Source organism: Lissotriton helveticus, chromosome 7 (assembly GCF_964261635.1).
Source record: "Lissotriton helveticus chromosome 7, aLisHel1.1, whole genome shotgun sequence".
Lineage (NCBI taxonomy): Eukaryota > Metazoa > Chordata > Amphibia > Caudata > Salamandridae > Lissotriton > Lissotriton helveticus.
Genome location: NC_136068.1, coordinates 1,943,077,767 through 1,943,096,984, shown reverse-complemented (window position 1 = coordinate 1,943,096,984; position 19,218 = coordinate 1,943,077,767). Strand labels below are relative to the sequence as shown.

Below are 19,218 nucleotides of genomic sequence, written 5' to 3'. Positions count from 1 at the left end.
ATCATTATTAAAGCAGATGCTGCAGCCCTGGGGTCAAAGGGTCGGGGGGCCTGCATCACAGTTATGACTGTCGTACTTTAGACAGGAACATGGAGGATCATTTTACTTGATAGCATTAGGACTCTGAGCACCATTGCTGTAAATTAGGGGGCAACATTACTTTAGGAAGTACAGAGAGCCGGTTTTAAGACTGAAGTGATGATGTGGGAAAGCGGGCAAGGGGTGAGAGGCAGGGAAGACAGCCTGCTACTCAGGTCGTTAGCTATCCTGAAGCAGGAATATGTGGTGCTCACAACTCCCCAATTATCAGGTGCCGTGTTTTTAGTCAATTTCTGTTTGACGCATTTACTCGTTTATAGGTCTTACTTTTAGCGTGGATCGTGAGCTACAGAAAAAGTATACCTGAAATGATCTCATAAGTTCTACCCCTCGCACTCCCCCAGTCCTTGTCATCAATGTTTGGAGGGGGCTAGACTTCAAAACATTTTTCGTATGTGTACCTGGCGCAAAGAAAATGCCCTTGCCATAGGGTAAGGCTCTGGGGGAGAACTTGGTAAGCCCCTGCTGCGCAACTTCAGTTTGCAGCCATTGTTTGAGGAATGAAAGCATGTTGTGTGTGGTTCTCTAGACCTGTCTGTGAGGTCTTGGATTGTGTCCTCAATTTCGTACATGGTTGCAGTTGTGATATGGTCATTTCGGTCTCTTTGACTCTGTCAGACATTTCCTTTGTTTGAATTCTAATGCCTGATTTGTAGACTATATTGTTTCCAGAATGTTGTCCAGTTTGCCTACCTTTGTAGATTCTTGGGTCAGTTTGGCATCTACTGGTTCCTTCCTGATAAAGATGGATTTGTTTGATCAATTTGTTTCTCTTTACCTTTATTGCATCCTTCGTAACCCTGATAATTAGTTGTACAAATTGGTCAGAAGGGAAAGGCTGGGGGCGCTTGATGTTCTAGTTTCTGGCGCCTTGTGCTTTTGCTTTGGCCCAGCAGCTACTCTGTGAAACTTACTTGGGATAGATTCTCCTTGGGAGGTCCCTTGTCACAAATACTGGATTCAGTTCTGCCCAGGTTTTCCTAGAATTGTTGTGCTTCCCATCTCAGTTTCAGGTGTGCTGCATGTGTGGTTTACCTATTGTTTGCCCTTGCGGTTTAGCCATCAGCAGTGTGTGATGGAAATGACCTGGTGCTCCGTGGTTTTGACAGGTCTCAGTCGAGATCGGACCGTATCGCATTATACGCAGACGATGTCCTCTTTTTTATAACAGACCCCTGGTACTCTGGGACCCGTATGCTGGAAATCCTCAGGGTGTTTTGGGAAACTACAGGCTTACACACTAATCCCGCCAAATCCGTGCTGTTTCCGGTGTGCGGTCACCAGGGTCGTGATCCGTGGGCTTCACAATTCTCCCAGGCAACGGTCCCCTTCCTTCCGGCCCCATGCTGATGTGGGGATTATGGCTCCCTGTCCAATGTTTGGGCGATCCATGAGCTCCCCGCTACTTTCATACGGCCTTTGCCATTTTTTTTAACAACAAATTTTATTGGGTTATTTGTCGAGAGGATGGGTGATAGCCCTACAAAGACCTCCTGGAGAAAAAAGATTAACCTCATGAAAATAACCATATTTGTAACATTGACCAACACCTGCCGAACATGCAGCAACAGAAACAAAATACAGACCGTTCTCGATCTCAAGACAAGAAAACACGGCACACTTGCATAGGTATTCATATACACACGGTGCAGGAAAGTCCGGTGAAGGTGCAGTTGAGTATGGGGCACCACTGAGGTGTCTGCTGACGGCAGGGGGGGGAAGCTCGATTCCTCGATATGACGCCCATCGAGTCCAGATATTCTGATATTTAGCAGGGCATCCCTGTGCTAGAAATACAGCTACTTCGGCCCCATACATCTATCTAGTTAGGTCTTCCATTTGCCTAGGGTCAGAGGGGGGTGTTGCTTTCCATAGTTGTGCAATGTACCTCTTGGCAATGGTGAGAGCCAGAAACAGTAAATGTTGCTTATACCTATTTCCCCCCCCTGCACCCCCCCCCCATGTCGCGGGTCATGCAGGAGCACCCACAATAACACCTCATTTAGGCAGGACCGAATTCTACTCCACATCGGTTGCAACTCCATACTGTGTTTAATAATGTACCCTCCTCCCTGTCACACTGCAAACATGTAGGGGACTGGATAACGCCCATCCGCCAGAGTCTAGTCCGGGTATAGTAAGCCCGTTGCAGGTATTTGAACTGTATCAGGTGGTATCGCGGGCTAGCGATGGCTTCAGTCAAGTCTGGAATGTCAGCCTGCCACGCAAGTCGTGTCTTGTCAAGTGTTGTCAGTGTGTGGGTCGTCAGAGTCTGATATACAGTTTAAGGCCAAACAAACGGTGGTTCAAGGTCTGATTCAGTCCCGCCTTGATTTTGGCAATGCTCTTTACTTGGGAGCTCCTGAATACACTTTGCGGAAACTCCAGTTAATTCAGAACTGTGCCGCGTGAACGCTGCTTCAGACCCCCGCATGCTTTCAGCTAAGCCCGGGCTGAGGAGCCTACATTTGCTCCCTGTCAGGGAAAGAATTAATTTTAAATCTCTGTGTATTACTCATCAGGCTTATTAGAAAACAGGGCCGGTGATTAATCACTCCTTAATCACCCCGTACCATCCCAATAAACAGCTTCGCTCTACCCATGCCTTTTTTGCCACAGTTCCCAAAATCAGGAGATCAAGATCGGGAGGCCGGTCGTTTTTGTATAATGCGGCAAAAATGTGGAATTCACTCCACCTCGATCTTAGATCCAACCCCAATATCTCCTCCTTCCGCAAACAGCTAGAAACTCTTCTTTTTAACAAATCTGACTAAAGTCCTCCTGTCGCTTTCATCAGGTAGCACTACTTTCTTTAGCGCTTGGACGCCCCAGGGCAGCTATCGCGCTTTATAAAAAATCTTTTTCATTTCATTTCATATATTTGCCTGATCTTGTGGAGGCCTAGGTTGCCCATCAATAGGCGGCCCTCCAGGGGGTGGGACTCTAGAAGGGCCTCTAGCGTGCGAATCAGGGGAGTGAGTGCATGTCGAAGTTGAAGGAATTTGTAGAATTGTGTTTTATGTAGTTCAAATTCCGCCTGTAATCGCTGGAAGGATTTCAGTGTGGGCCCTGTATCACATCATCGAAGGTCGAGATCCCCACGAAGTCTCACCCCCGGAACCCCCCGAAGGCAGTCACCGGGTGGAGATATGTACCCTGCCATAGTGGGGTATTCTGAGTGAATTTCCCATTCCAACCCATCTGTCGGATTTTATCCCGCCACAGCTGTATCGCGACTTTTCCGGCAGGTGGCATAAAATCCAGGCATGTGGCACTATATAGAAGGTGAAGGAGGGGAGCCCGTTCCATCGCCTGGTCTGTGGGGGAGTTATATCACCATTCATTCACCACGAGTATTTGGGACGCCACATAATAGGAGTAGATGTCCACGGGTGCGATCCCCCCACAGTATGGGGTTTGTGCACATGTGCGGAGAGAGATGCTAACTGCGCCACCGTTCCAAAGAAAATTGTTTTGTATGGTGTTGACTTGTGCGAACCAGGAGCGCGGAATAGGGTAAGGGAAGTTTTGGAGGTGGTACAAGATACGGGGTAGTGACACCATCTTAAAGATGGCTGAGCACCCATATAAGGACTGGGGAAGAGAAGACCATATTGCCGTTTTGCCATTGAGACTGGTTAGCAATGGGGTTATATTATGTGCCCAGGAGACTTCGGGGCATGGGGACACCAAAATGGCAAGGTATTTAAAACCATCCGTTGCCTGGGAGAATTGTGAAGCCCACGTATCACGACCCTGGTGACCGCACACCGAAAACAGCACGGATTTGGCGGGATTAGTGTGTACGCCTATAGTTTCCCCAAATACCCTGAGGATTTCCAGCATACGGGTCCCAGAGTACCAGGGGTCTGTTATAAAAAAGAGGACATCGTCTGCGTATAATGCACGGTCCGATCTCGACTGAGACCTGTCAAAACCACGGGGCACCAGATCATTTCTATCACACACTGCTGATGGCTAAACCACAAGGGCAAACAATAACGGGGACAGGGGGCAGCCCTGTCAAGTGACTCTTTGGATGGGGAACGGGGGGGGAGCGGTGCCCCGCGATGCGCACTGACGCCGTTAGGTCGGTGTAGAGCAGGTGTAGTGTAGTTCCTTTATTTCCAATAGGCTCTGCGTATTGGAATAATATAAACAGCAGTGTAGACGTAGGACTGAGGTGGACTAGATCTCTACTGACTATATTAGACTTAATTAGTTTTGCCAGCTAGCTCAGAGGTCACTAGAAACTTTCTCGAATGTTCAGAAAAGAGTTAACTCACTTGATTTAGACAAGAAGGGATTAGTTTCTGACCACCGCATAAACATGACAACTTTGCTCCCTCAGAATAAAGAGTGTATCTCTAGAGTCGTGTGAAAACAATAGACCGCTATTTCACTCAGTCAATCGTGCACACTTAGTTTCACCAGAGTGCAGAGAAATAGAGAGTCGGGCGTTTTCAATAAAAGGTGTTATTTATTGAGCAGTCTTCTTTCTCATGCAAGAGAAATGAATTGCCACAATTGCAATACTTATCATGAAGTAAAGTACGTACAGTAAAAGGAGTATTATGAAATAATACTGTAAAAGCATTGATATGGTTTCTTAGCCATATGATACTTTAAAACGGATAAAATATATACATACATAAAAACATTGACTAACGTACTCAACTGGTGCTTCTAAGCTACGCCTACCCTAGTGTACCTGACCTAAGCCTAATACGTGGGAAGGAGTAAATAAGTTGCAGTTTAAGCTAAGTTGGTTTTTGGCAAGAATCTGAATCAAGAATTCTCTTAAGGGTTTAGTCAGCTCTGTACCTTGGTTCTAGAATGAAGGAGGTCTTGTATCTCTCTTGATGGGATATGAAATTCGATATATGTGATATTGGCCTGATGTATCCAATATATGTGTTAGCCTGATGTGCTTAACTATTCTTTGCAAGATATATATATATATATATATATATATATATATATATATATATATATATATATATATATATATATATATATATATATATATATATATATATATATATATATATATATATATATATATATATATATAGTATTGGCCCAATGTGTCTAAACCAATGTGCAGTTGCAGCTTATTATTCATGTGCTGCAACCCACTGAGCTATCTTTGTAAGGTGCAAGCTTCAGGTGTATAGAATTGTTCCTGTAATGTGAAAGCTTTTATCTTATTCTTGCCTTCTCAGTAAGAGACCTGTTGTGGTACATTGCTTTCCTTTGGTTAGGTTTACATTATGGATATTTCTGTATACTTTGCTATAAGAAAGAGAGGCTTGTTAATGGCAGAAAGACTTCTGATGCAGACATTTGCTTTGCAGCTCCACTCGCACCTCCCTTTGAGTTACTAAGAACAGTTGGAAGTATACCGTCTTTCCTCTGACTTGAGAACCCAAGGCCATCTGGCTTTGGGCTGCGATAAACACATTCCTGCAGACACTGTTCCTGTACTCCCATGCCCGAGATAGACAGGGAGTCGCCCTTCCTGACCTCCCCAGTAATGAATAGCTTGAGCTGAGTTTCGTTCTAATCTATTGTGCCATATATGGGTTTTCCTCTAGGCTTTACGAGAAATAGAAACTTGCCATGTGTGGTGATTTCATGTGTTCACTGAAAGTATATCTGTCTGGTTTTGACTGTAAACCAGCAGTCTTCTCCGCGCACCTCGAGGGGTGAGGATGTGAGAGGCTCCTCTGTGCAGAGTCCTTTGTTTAATAAATGATTGACCCTTCTTCACTGCCAACTGACTGATTATTGATAACTGGTAATTGGGGAGGGGCTATTGGTAAGTATAGCTCCATAGCTCCATTGGTATAATATTTTGGTTCCTTCAGTCTCTCAGGACTCGATATCCCAGCAACCCGCAAGGGTGACTGGAAACACCGGAGCTGGATTTTCTCGGCTGGAGAAAAAGACAGCGTCTTTCTCAGTGCGTCAAAAGGGAGGGGTGGCTTCCTTCGGCTCTCGCATCAGCTGGGCTTCCGGGCAAGTAGATAGCCGCTCTGCTCCAAACCACAGTGTGTTTGCTTAAGGCAACGTTGGTATATTTATACCTGAAAGGTGCCAGGTTTGACGTAAGGTTGGACATAAGACGTCACTAAGAACTAACAGTTCTTTCTGGACTCTAGGAGTTCTTGTGCAAATCAAAACAAGAGCAGGGGGATTTCCTGGGCTACTGGAGGCTTAGTTTGTTTAAAGAACGCGTTGTACTCTCTAGGAGTCTAGGGGAGTAGCCTTGCCGTATTTGGACTGCATGGGCTATTACTAAATATGGATATGATTCTTATTTATTATAACCATACAAGGGCATAAATCGGGAATATCTAATTAGGGTCCTAGATATAAACACAACACAGGCACACATACGCAATGAAGCGCGGCCCAAAATTGATCGCTTCGAGCAATTGAAAGAGGTACACCCAGCTCAGCGAGTGAAAAGCTTTGTCAATATCGGCCAAGAGCATTGCGGCTGGCCGACCGAGCCCTGGGGCCGCTGTCATTGTGTTATGGACTCGTCGGATATTGTGGCGGGTAGCTCTTTGAGGCATGAAACCCAACTGGTCGGGATGTATCAGATCTGTGACACATGCCCGTAGGCGATCGGCAAGGACTTTCCCCAAGAGGAGGGATCTTCTGGAGGGTGGCCAGGCTTGAGAAATAACACTATTTCCGCGTGTCGCCAATCCTGGTGCAAAATGGTTAGCTCTGTGGCCTCCTGGATTGCCGCCAACAGATGGGGGGGCCTAAGAGGTGTATGTTCGGCCGTAGGAATTCCATTAGGACCGGGGGCGCGGCCGGGGTGTATCGCATTGAGGGCACCCGTCAGTTCGTCCACTGTAATTGGGGCCTCCAAATGCTCGCGTATACGATCAGTGAGCTTCTGCGGCAGAATGTCCGTGAGGAATTCCGCTATTAGTTCGGCCGAGATCTGTTCATGTTGTGCATAAAGAGTTGTAAAATGTTGTACAAATTCCCTGGCAACGTCCTCCGGTGACTTATATAAGGACCCATCTACGCCACGAATAGTGGGGACAATCGCCGGGTACTCATCTGCCTGGCAGAGCAGGTGGAGCATTCTGCTTGACTTGTCGCCCCATTGATAAACCCAATGTTGTGATGCCTCCCAAATCTCCTTGCCCTCACCCATGAGATATTGCTACAGTTCTTGTTGCACCTGTATCAGGTTGCGCCGTATAATAGGGCTAGGGTCTAGGTTAAGCTGCAAAGCCAGGGCCATCTGGTGCAACTCTAATGCCACCAGTTGCTCCAGCCGTGCATATTTTTCTTTTGTGCGATAGCTGATTTTGGTACCCCGAACAGTAGGCTTGAGGGCTTCCTCTGGGGTAGATCGGGATAGGCGAAGGGGCCATTATTGTCTAGGTATGTGGTGATCGCCGTGCGAAGTATATTCCGATAATCTGGGCACCGGAGATGCAAGGGAAACATGCGCCAACAGAAGTGGGGTTTTCGTGAGCATTTGTGGAATTGTAGGGTGACCGGGGAGTGATCAGAGAGCCCGCGGGGCTGATGTGTTACTTGTGAGAATATGTGAAGGAATATGCGAGGGGCAAAGAAATAGTTCAAACGGGACTGTGACCCGTGGACTGCGGACAAATAGGTGTAGCTATCTTCTGCGGGGTGATATTTTCCCCAGACGTCAACCCACCCAGGGTGGAAACCAATGTGTTCAATTTAGTAGGGCCCAGTAATGGTGGGCTGTCAGTACTGTGTTGCCGGTCCAATGGTCCCATTGTATCGTTCCAGTCACTCCACCAGAAGGGTCAAACCCCCCAGACCCCCAAAATCTTATCAAGGAAGGCTGTATCTAGCGGGGGAGGGGCGTAAATGCTTCCAATGGTAACCCTTTCCCCGTAGAGCGTGCCCGTGACAAAGAGAAATCGACCCCTGGGATCTGCCTTGTGTACTACGTGCTGAAACTGGACCATGCGATCTATTAAGATGCCCATCCCCCTGGAACCCCTGGTGAAACCCGCATGATACACATGATAAAAGCCAAAGCGGGCTAGACATGGGGCTTTGGTACCCAGGAGGTGGTTTTCCTGCAAAAGTAGAATATCTGCCCCATACCTCTTCACCTGATGCAAAACAGCACCTCGTTTCACTTTGTTTAGGAGGCCCCTGACGTTGCATGAGACCACAGTAAGGTCCCCGAGAGGGGATACATCACCTAGCACCAATTTCTCGACTCGAAGACAATAGCAGCGAAGAGATCAAAACCTGAATGGTCTGTCTGCATATAACAATAAAGCACCAACATCCTAAATCTACATTCCCTTAAAACCACACCTCCTCCCCCACCCAACACTACCAGAAAATAGGAGTATCTGACGCAGTGTGAGGCACACCAGGCTCCCAACAGGGGAAGCCCGCGCCCTCACACCAAAACGACCCTACCCACCCAAGAAACATGAGAACAAGAGGGGCACAATAAGTCTGTGGCTCGGCAGTCCCATTTGCTAGCATCCACGCCCCCCTGAAGGAAATTCATACAGGGAGTCTTAATAAACAACCATCAATGTCAACTTGCTGTTGGCTGTCTGTGATGCTCCAAAAAAGTTCAGGGGGGCAGCTCCGGGCTCGCGGACATCCTGTCCGATCCGGAACCCCGTCTTTTCTTGGATTTGGTTCTCCGTGGTCGATGACCTTCGTGAGCTGCGTGAAGAGACAGAATCCACTAATGGCGGTGAACCTGACCGGAGCTGGAGTGTCGAAGAAGAATGACTTGAAGTTTTAGCTCACTCACATCCTGTCTGGATATAGCAGCATGTATTGTATGTTCAAGTCTCGCAGCCTGCGCTTCGCAGCGGTGAAAGACTGGCTTTGATGCTGGACCAAGCGCGTATAATCCGGAAACACCATGATGGGCCAAGACTCGTGTTTGATACTGTCCTTATGTGTCCTGGCATAGCCCAAGATTGCATCTCGGTCGGCGTAGTTCAGGATTTTGGCGATCACCAGCCTGGGATTTCCTCCAGGAGGAGGTTTTTGAGTCAAGGCTCTGTGGGTATGTTCCACCACGAAGGACAAGGACAGGCAATCTTTTGGCATGAGGTCCGTGAGCCACCGGGTGATTAAGCCGATCATGGAAGCACCCTCACAGCCCTCAAGCAGGCCCACAAAGCATAAGTTGTTGCGTCTCGCTTGGCTCTGCATCTTCCACCCTGGAGGCCAGCTCCTGCGACATCACAGTGAGTTTGTTAACCTTTTTCTGGAGGGTGGAAACCGTATCTTCCACTGTCGAAACCCTTGTTTCCGCCTCTGTGATGCGATCGACATCCTTACGGAGACCTTGACGGAGGAATGAGACCCCCGACCCTACTGCTCCGATCTTGGTGTCCAGCATATCCCTAGCACTTTTAATCGCTGCTGAGAGGGCTGCATTTTCAGGTACCGAACTTGTCCCCTCGCCCCCCCCCCATCCCCTCGTGGGACCCCCAGGGGGCGTAGTGTACTGGCCCAGGGTGCCCTGCTTGGGGCTAGATGTATTGGGCTTATCTTTGCCCATCGTTGAGGGAGTCCAAATTTGTTTAGGCCGCTCAAGGGATATGGGCCAATAATCCAGGGCCATACGTGTACCACGGGAAGTGTTGCCACAGTGTAGGAGAACAGCTGTTAGATCGGGATATGCCTCGACCCAGGCGCAGGACTGATGCTGCAGAAGAGGGAGGGCCACCGGCCCAGCAAAGTACGAGACGCCAATGCTATCACTGCACACTCACTCCACTAGCAATAGGTGCCACTTCCTCAGTGAGGGCCGCATTGGGCGCACCTGGTGATCTCAACAGATGGAAAGACCAGGAGCCATGCGGGGTCGTATGCCAAGGCGTGAGGCGTCCCACGGAGGGCACCACCCTGTAGAAAATGCCAGTCCAGTAGAGTCCCTTCCAGGCCACCACCCGCCAGGCGGCCGCACCCTGGGGATCCCGGGCAGGCCGGGGTCCCTTCGCCAGCTCAGATGGCAACATGGGTGCATACACCGCAGTCTAGGCTCCCCCCCCCCGGGGGTCCACGTGAGGCTCAGCCGGTCATGCCAGGAGATCCGGGTGTGGAAATCTGTGGGAGGCTCCGGTCCAGGCCCATCCGGCTACGCAATGCCTCTACCAGGTAGGGGTGGAGAGAAAGCATCAGTGGGAGGACGTCTGATGACTGTACATGCTATCACCGCCACCAAGCGCTCTTCTCTGGGGGCTGCGGTCCCTCCAAAGGCCAGTCCAGGCGGAGCTCAGCAAGGCCGCACAGCTGCTCACGGCCAGTCTCAGGATCAGGGACCCAGACGTTAGAGGGCCGTGGTGGCTGCAGCGGCCCCGCGGCAGGTAGGAACTCCGGGCACCCCAACAATTTAACTGCATAGGGGGGCCCCAGCCACACCATCTGGCAAGCGTCAGCAAACGATGGCGGAGCCTCGGGAGGGGGGAGGGGCAGCCAAGTTCAGGCTCCCCTCGGCAATCCGCACGTAGGGGTGCCGGGTGTCCTGCCACCCTCCTCACCTCTGCAGCCTTCACTTCTGCGTCAGGGCCCGGCCTCGAGTTCCGCAGAGATATCTTATAATGCGGCTAGGGCGCCAAAAGGGAGACTTGGCTGCTGCCTCTCCGAAGTGCGCCCACCAGGAGAACTCCCACCGCAGCTCGGCCACCTCTGGCAGCAAGGAAATACAGCACCCTGCGCAGTCGGGGGCACCAGCGGTATCGATGTGGCACCTCTGGCCAGGATACATGCAGGATTACAGCAGGGTTATGACGTGGATGCACGGAGCCCAGTTAGGCTACGTCCGCCATGATGGCTCTCCAAGCCACGCCCTCTGGCCTTCGCCATTTAAGCTGCTTCTAAGTCCATTCGGTACTGCCCTGTCCCGCTTCTGCTGAAACTGACTTCTTGATAATGAGGCTGAAGCAATGTAACTACATTTATATGCTGGGAGGTAGTAGATCAAAAGAGTGCAGGCTCTCCTCCACCTGTAGTTCGGTAGCCGCCTACACTCACTGCTGTGACATAAACAATTCTGTTTCACTTGGTGGGAGAGTTGCCGTCCCACAGGACTGCCACATCCTCACACCACTCTTCTCTACGGGTCTCAAGCCATCATGTCCTGGTCTTTTTATTGCCTTTTTCAATAGCGTGAAGTTTGAATTCTTTATGATGCGGCTGCCTCTTCTTACTTCTCAACTGTGCTGGTTTGTCCAATCGCAGACCATAAATAACAATTTCATTATCCGAGCCTTGTATATTGCTGGTCTTGTTGTTCAAACGATTGGTCAGTTATTATCAGGAGATCAGTAGTTCTTCAGTCTCATTTTAAGCTGCCAGTGATCTTGAGTGGGGCAGAGCAGCAGTGCCACCATTAACTGTTAATTGCTTCACATTCGTTACCTTCACAGACTTCAGACCCCTACTGCCCCTGTGATCCTATGAGGGAAGCGACTTGTGCTCTAATTCCTAGCACAAGCACACAGTGTCTTTATAGTTCACAAGATAAGATCATTAATGCTATTTGTGTATTATTATAAATGCAGAAACTAACAGAGAAACTATTTTAACCCAACAGGTATTAAAGCTTGAGCAGAAACTGATACCGGAACACCTGTGATAAATCACCTGAAGAACGACACTGCTAAAAATGTAATGAAAAGCATGTGAAGGCGCATCGTTGGAAGCGACACACGGTCGAAAACTAGTCAGGAACTGAGAGTGGTGAAATTACAGAATGTGAAAATGGGTTGAGTCATCCATCAAATGTGTGGTCACATCATGAGAACCATCAGAAATTAAACCAATTTACTGAATCCCGGACTCTTTGGAGCTATAGTTATTTCCTCCTATTACCTGACAAAATGCTACTGAAGAACTACAGTGTTGGTGCTAATGTGTAAAATATCTGATTCAGAAGATAAATCTAAACACGAGAGAAGCATTTGAGTAATGATGTCTGTGTGCGTAATTTAGAGACCTCACTAGTGACAGCCCAGAGTTTACTAACCACAGCTGGCAGCCATCTGAGCTTCCTGTACAGTTGATAGAACTTACTTTCCTAGGGTTATTATCCATAACTGGCAGAGTTTGCTTGCCTCAGCTGTCAGAGCTTAGTATCCACAGATAACAAAGATAGTCATCTCCAGAGGAGAACTTACTTTCCTTTTTTGTGCTGTCAGAGCCTATAGGTGGCAATGCTTACCTCCCACAGTTTACACAATAAAATGCTTCTAAGTGAGAAAGTATATCAGTGCTCTGAATGTGACAAAAGGTTCAGGTTCAAGTACCAACTTATCATCCATGAGAGAATGCATACAGGTGACAAGCCCTTCCAGTGCTCTGAATGTGACAAAAGGTTCAGGTTCAAGTACCAATGTATCCTCCATGAGAGAATACATACAGGTGACAAGCCCTTCCAGTGCTCCAAATGTGTGAAAAAGTTCAGGTCAAAGCACCAATGTATCGTCCATGAGAGAATACATACAGGTGACAAGCCCTTCCAGTGCTCTGAATGTGACAAAAGGTTCAGGTTCAAGAACCAACTTATCATCCATGAGATAATTCATACAGGTGACAAGCCCTTCCAATGCTCTGAATGTGGGAAAAAGTTCAGTATAAAGCACCAACTTATCGTCCATCAGAGACTACATGTGGGCAACAAACCCTTCCAGTGCTCTGAATGTGGGAAAAGGTTCAATTATAAAGCAGACCTATCCTACCACGAGAGAACACATACAGGTTATAAGCCATACCAGTGCTCTGAATGTGGGAAAGCCTTCTGCCAGAAAGGACAGCTTTCTGTCCATGAAAGAACACACACTGGTGAGAAACCCTACCAGTGCTCTGAATGCAACATTAGTTTCAGTGCTAAAGGCGGTCTGACTCAACATGAGAAAACACACACAGGTGAGAAACCCTACCAGTGCTCTGAATGCAACATTCGTTTCAGTAATAAAACCAATCTGAAAGAACATGAAAAAACACATACAGGGGAAAAACCTCATCAATGCATTGAGTGTGGGAAAAGGTTCAGACTGAAAGGAAGTCTTAATATTCACATAAGAATACACACAGGAGAGAAGCCATATCAGTGCAGTGAATGTGGGAAAAGGTTCCACGCAAAGAATGATCTCTCTAGGCATGAAAGAATCCATACAGGCGAGAAACCCTTTCATTGCACTGAGTGTGATAAAAGCTTTTGTCGTAGAAGTGACATGAAAACACATTTAAGAAATCACGCAGGTGAAAAACCATTTCAAGACAATAAATATAGGACAAACAACACTGTGCATAGAAGAACACACATGGGTGAAAAGAAACATGTTTGTACTGAATGTGGGAAAGGATTTAGGCTTAAGAGGGGTCTTACCGTCCATTTAAGAGTGCATACGGGTGAGAAACCTTATCAGTGCTCTGAATGTAAGAAAAGCTTTCCTCAGAAAAGCGGGCTCACAGTCCATGAGAGAACGCACACAGGGGAGAAACCTTTTCAGTGCTCAGAATGTAGCAAACGTTTTAGTTCTAGTGAGACACTGAAAATTCATGAGAGAATCCATACAGGTGAAAAACCGTATAGGTGCAGAGAATGTGGGAAAAGTTACCGTCAACTTGCGCATCTACTTGTACACACAAGAAGCATACACACAGGAAGAGAAAAACTACATCTCTGTACAAAATGTGGAAAAAGCTACTTTGACAAAGGCCAACTTACACGACATGAAAAATCACATACCAGTGAGAAACCATGTCAGTGCAGTGAATGTGGGAAAAGATTCTGTGATAATGTTTCTCTAATCCAACATGAGCGAACGCATACTGGTGAGAAACCTTATCAGTGCGGTGAATGTGGGAAAAGCTTTAGATGGGTAGGACATCTTAATGTCCACAAGCGTTGTCATAGTGGAGAAAAGCCATATCAATGCACCGAATGCGGCAAATGTTTCAGCCGTAAGCACCACCTTACTAGTCACGAAAGACTACACACAGGGGAGAAACCTTATCATTGCACTGAATGTGACAAAAGCTTTAGACAAAAATTCGTACTTACTGTGCATCAGAGGACGCACACTGGTGAAAAACCTTACAGATGTGCTGTATGTGAAAAAAGATTTAACCATCTGGGAGATCTTATAAAACATGAGGGAATACATTCTGTAGATAAACGTTACAAGTGTATAGAATGTGGGAAAGGGTTTACACAGAAAAGATGTCTTACTTCCCATCAGAGACAACATATGGAAAAGAAAACAAAGACTTGACATCTAATAGCTACAAAATAGAGGATGGAAAACTGAAGGTTTAATTCGTGATGTATTTTTTTCTGGTTGGTCTCGTTCCCAAAACAAAATGATTGGACGAGGAATTTGCCATCCTGCCCCTGTGATTCAATCTCCAGGCAATCTACAATTCATATAGTAATGTTTTGTAAGTTCTATGTAATACCACGCAGGCGCTGGATAATCCCAATAGTGAGAATAATGGGGCTTCGAACCTGTCGTCCAACTTTTTTAGCCTTAGAAATGTTGGAAAATGAATTGTATGCCAAATCTATTGCATGTTTTTTTTTATTTTGTGTCCACCACCGCCCCAACCTCAATCTTGATTAACTGACATCTTTTTACAACTCTGTGTTAAATTATAAAATTTTAAATTATTTTATTGGATACATGTTTTAACTGTACTTTTATGGTTTTCTATGAATTATGAAAATCGAATAAAGGTGATTAAAGTAAAAGTAAAGTAGTGTTGTACTAATTATAATACAGTACAGCATCTTCCAGAATCAAGTTTGCATTGTTACATATACAAAACAGTAACACAGGTCCAGAGACAATAACTTATGTGCAAGAACATTCGCCATACAATAAGACGTTTAAAAAAATCAGGAAAGATATCTTATTTACCCCACGAGAGATGGGATGTGAAACGGAATCCAAAGTCAGAGCAAAGATGAAGTACAAACATTTGGAAACCTTGCATTGGTAAACTGAAGTTTGGAAGTAATTGTACCTCTGACGCATGTTTCTAACCGCAGATTCCTCACCTAGTTAGTCCTCACTTTGCAAATCTCTCCAAACACCTGACCCCCCACAGTAGCTCCTTCCCGGCAGTAAATGGTACCCTCGGATTCCATCACAGCTCCAACACACCACAGATCAGGTGGACATAGAGTAGCACAAGGGACCCGTTCCTGCCCATTTATGAAGGTTTATCCTTTTTCTGCCTAAAGATGAGGATCTGAAGCTCCGCTCTTGCTGGTTGAAATTTTTCATTTACGTTTTTTGAGAAGTAACTGTGCAGGGATGTCTTTACAACAAACGGTAGGCCCCACAAATAGTACCTAAAATGCACCATTCCCCAACAACATGCTAGGGCTTCTTTCTCTATAGTTAAGTATGACTTCTCTGCGCCCTGTAATCTCAGTGAAGCAAACCCAATGATTGTTTCATCATTATCTGACACTTGCAACAAAACTGCTCCTAATCCGACATTACTAGCATCCGTAACCAATATGGATTTCTTCTTAGAGTCAAAATTTCCCAATGATGGAGCATTGGAGAGACTAATTTTTACCCTACCAACCGCATCCTCACATTCAGAATTCCAATCAAACACAGCCCCTTTCTTCAAAAGAAGTCTCATAGGTTCCACTAAATCAGCAAATTTTGGAACAAATTTCAAACAATATTCAGCAAGACCTAAGAAGGACTTCAACTGCTCCTTATTAATAGGACAAGGAGCATCTTTCACAGCTCTCAAAATGCTACTCTTTGGTCTTATACCCTCTGCCGAAATTTGATGACCCAAATAGTTGACCTGACCCAATCTTATTTGACACTTCTCCCTTTTGATTGTCAACCTACATTTAGAAATTCTTTGCAAAACTTCTTCCATCAACTCATCATGTTCATTGAATGATCACCCCACAATCATTATATCATCCTGAAAACATAATGCTCTCTCCATTCCCTTGAATATATTGTGCATGATACGTTGGAACACAGCCGAGGCTGATGCCAATCCAAACGGCATCCTACAATACCAAAATGCTCCCAAGGGTGTTACAAATGATGTTAAAGGGCGTGACTCGGGATGTAAGTTCACCTGATGGTAGGCTAAGGACATGTCTAGGACACTGAAAACACAACCCCCACCCATCATGCTTAGCATTTCTCCAATATTCAGTTAAGGTTGCCTATCCACCCAGATATTTTGATTTAAATCTCTCAAATCAATACATAAACATATTTTGTTCCCTTCCTTTGGTGCAGCGACAATCGGAGATAACCATTCTGATGATTCTATTGGCTCCATAACTTTAGCCTCCAACAATTTGTCTAACTCTTTACTAAGTGGTTCCCTCATCATATGCGGTATTGTCCTAACCTTATGTACAATAGGTTCAGCATTTCTTTTCAAAATGATACGATGAGCCAACCCTTTCAACATACCCAAATTATCTGAGAAGATATGTGAATACTTTTCCACTAACCTCTTTCCCCATTCACTGCTCATTTCCACTTTTGAAGACACATTTTCCACATTTTGTTCGATAACCATAACCGGTTCTACAGCATTTGGATTGAGTATAATGTTCAAATCTTTCTGATGTCGCCATCCAAGCAAATTAGATCCTTCCTAGGTGATATAAACTTTTCCAAACACCCCATTGTTTTTGAAGATGATATTCATCCATTGCATTCCTAGAATGTTAATTTTAGATCCACCATATCCTACAGCTCTTACTTCCGTTTGTAGAAGATTTTTCACTTCTCCATGCATTTTTTCTTGAAAAGTCTCCTTTGAAACTAGAGTAAAAAGGCTACCAGAATCGGCCAAAAGTTTTACTGTTCCTTTTCCCAATGTGATTTCGCAGTGCGGTTTTTCTAATTTTTCAGTACTTTCCCTTTTTAAATTAATACAACTGCTATCTATATTTAACACACCATCAAAATCACATTTTTCCACAGTTTCTACAACTTGTGATGCATTTAATTCCACCTCCATAGGAACAATTCTTCACCTTGTTCTTCCTTGTTTTCTACTTCTTTGACACTAGTATTTTGAGCTGAACAACTCAATACTGGTTAACATTGGAACATTAACTGTGATGCAATTCCACTGCATCATGGTTGCATCATACAATTCTAAATATTACCACACGCTTATCTTGGTGTGAATTCCTGAGTGTGTTCATTTCGAGCTGAGGCCTTCAAAATGTGGGGCGTACCCCCTGGGGGGTCCATGGCTGTATTCTCGGGGAGGCACAAATGCCTCAGCAAAGAAGTGTAATAAAGATGGCCTGGAAGTGCAGCCTTCTTTATTTGGTAGGTTTCCAGGCTGTTCCTATTTACAGACCTTGAAGTGCATAAAAACGTTTGTGTACTATGATCCAGAGGTCAAAGATAAATACTCTATAAAGGGAAAACCTTACACAATGAATCATGGATTAATAAAGGGATCTATTTCCCCCATCAACTCTCTAACGGAGCCTACCCTCTTTCATTTAAAGAATTACAATCCAAATACAACTTACACGCACTAAACTTCTGTGACTTCTTACAAATAAAATCACCTATAACCAAAGCAAAACGTTTACCATTACCTCCTTCCCTCCCGAGCTACCTATCAAAAATACATAAACTAGGTCACCAGGTATCCTGGATCTACAACTTAATACGCCCACAACACTCTACCCTCAATAAGAGACTCACATCCTTTTGGGAATCACCTGCCTCTTTCGCAATCTCAGAGCTAGACTGGACCGCAACCTGGAAATCTACCATGACATAGAAGATCAGCCCAACACTCTCCCTGACAAAGTTCTGGTTGTTACATAGGGTCTTCTGGACACCAGCCAAACTCTACTCACACAAAGTTAGGGATGATTCCATCTGCTGGAATTGCAAGGACAAAACAGGAGACCTAGAACATTTACTAAGTCAATGCGAATGCGTTATAGCCTTCTGGGACGAGGTATTCGAATTCATATCTAAACTTTTCTCATACTCTCCTAGTAGGGATCTCCCGACGCTGGTATTCGGTTTCCTCAAAGCTGTTTCAGTCAAAGAAAATGATAGGGCCCTCTTAGACCTACTCCTTATATCTGCGGTCAAGATTATTCTAAGCAACTGGAAAGACACACGTAAAGCTTCCTTTAAATGCTGGCTAAACTGGGTCACCAACCTAAGAGGAGCTGATAATATAACGCTCTAGAATTCGCCGTGGAAACCTTCCACCAAACACATGTGGGACACTCTTGACCTCTACTTTTGTTCACACAAACCGCCATGAAGCCCACCGTTTATAGTAACTGCCCATTACACGATCCACCTATGCTGTGCTCGTCTCTCCTATGCCTGTCATCTTATGTCACTGGAAGTGGCATACTCATAAAGTCTGTGCTATGTGCTAAAGTTCCCCCTGAAGTTCATAAAGATACCGCTCATGATTACGTTAACAGATATAGTCGCCTGTGGTGCGATAGACCAATACTACATGTGTTTATTGCCTGAGGTTCTGCCGTACCATTTTGATTACTACTGACTTCTTCTAGCCATGTAAATTATTGCTTTGTACCCAATGTTTATTTCTGTATGTCTATTTCATATGTCCCACATTTGATGTATTGTCCATATGATTTTATTTGGAAACAACCAATAAAAACTTTTTTTAAATAAAAAAAAACTATTCTGTAAGTATTTTGTGTATTTTTTTGGTCTGCACATATCTGAATATAAAGTAACCCACGCAGTGAAATAAAAAATATATGCAAGTTAAACATCTAATAATACTTTGCAATTAACTACATCTCCCCATGCAAAAAAATGAATTTGACCCTGTGTGGTGCTAATGTAAAGTGCTCCATTTCTTTCAGGTCACGTTTGCACTAAATAAAACTACAAAAACCATAAATGAATAATCAGTGGAAATGAAGCAATCTCAGATGGTTATTGCATTCCCTGCAGATGTCTGTGTGTGAGAGACCAGAAAGGCACAGACTTGGATCCTAGTTTGTGTAGAGTGGAAGAGTGACATATTTGTTTATTGTGCTATGAGGCCCCAGCCTGTGACAGAAAGCACTGTGCATATGTA

At 45.4% G+C, this 19,218-nt stretch overlaps 1 protein-coding gene across 8 annotated transcripts in view; it reads left to right on the top strand.

Moving 5' to 3' along the window:
* Positions 1-18,810, top strand: part of LOC144770953 (uncharacterized) — a 258,117-nt gene extending 239,307 nt beyond the window's left edge. For 2 of the 8 annotated variants that reach the window (XR_013599069.1, XR_013599070.1), the window contains exons 3-5: positions 11,699-12,400; positions 12,485-17,257; positions 17,925-18,810. Coding sequence is in view for 6 of the 8 variants with exons in the window: in XM_078655791.1 (XP_078511917.1) it covers positions 12,318-14,381 (2,064 nt within the window). In the remaining 2 variants the exon portion in view is untranslated. Of the gene's footprint in view, positions 1-11,698 lie in introns of all 8 variants that reach the window. The other 6 variants (XM_078655794.1, XM_078655796.1, XM_078655795.1 and 3 more) reach the window with 3 other exon arrangements.
* Positions 18,811-19,218: the final 408 nt, after the last annotated feature.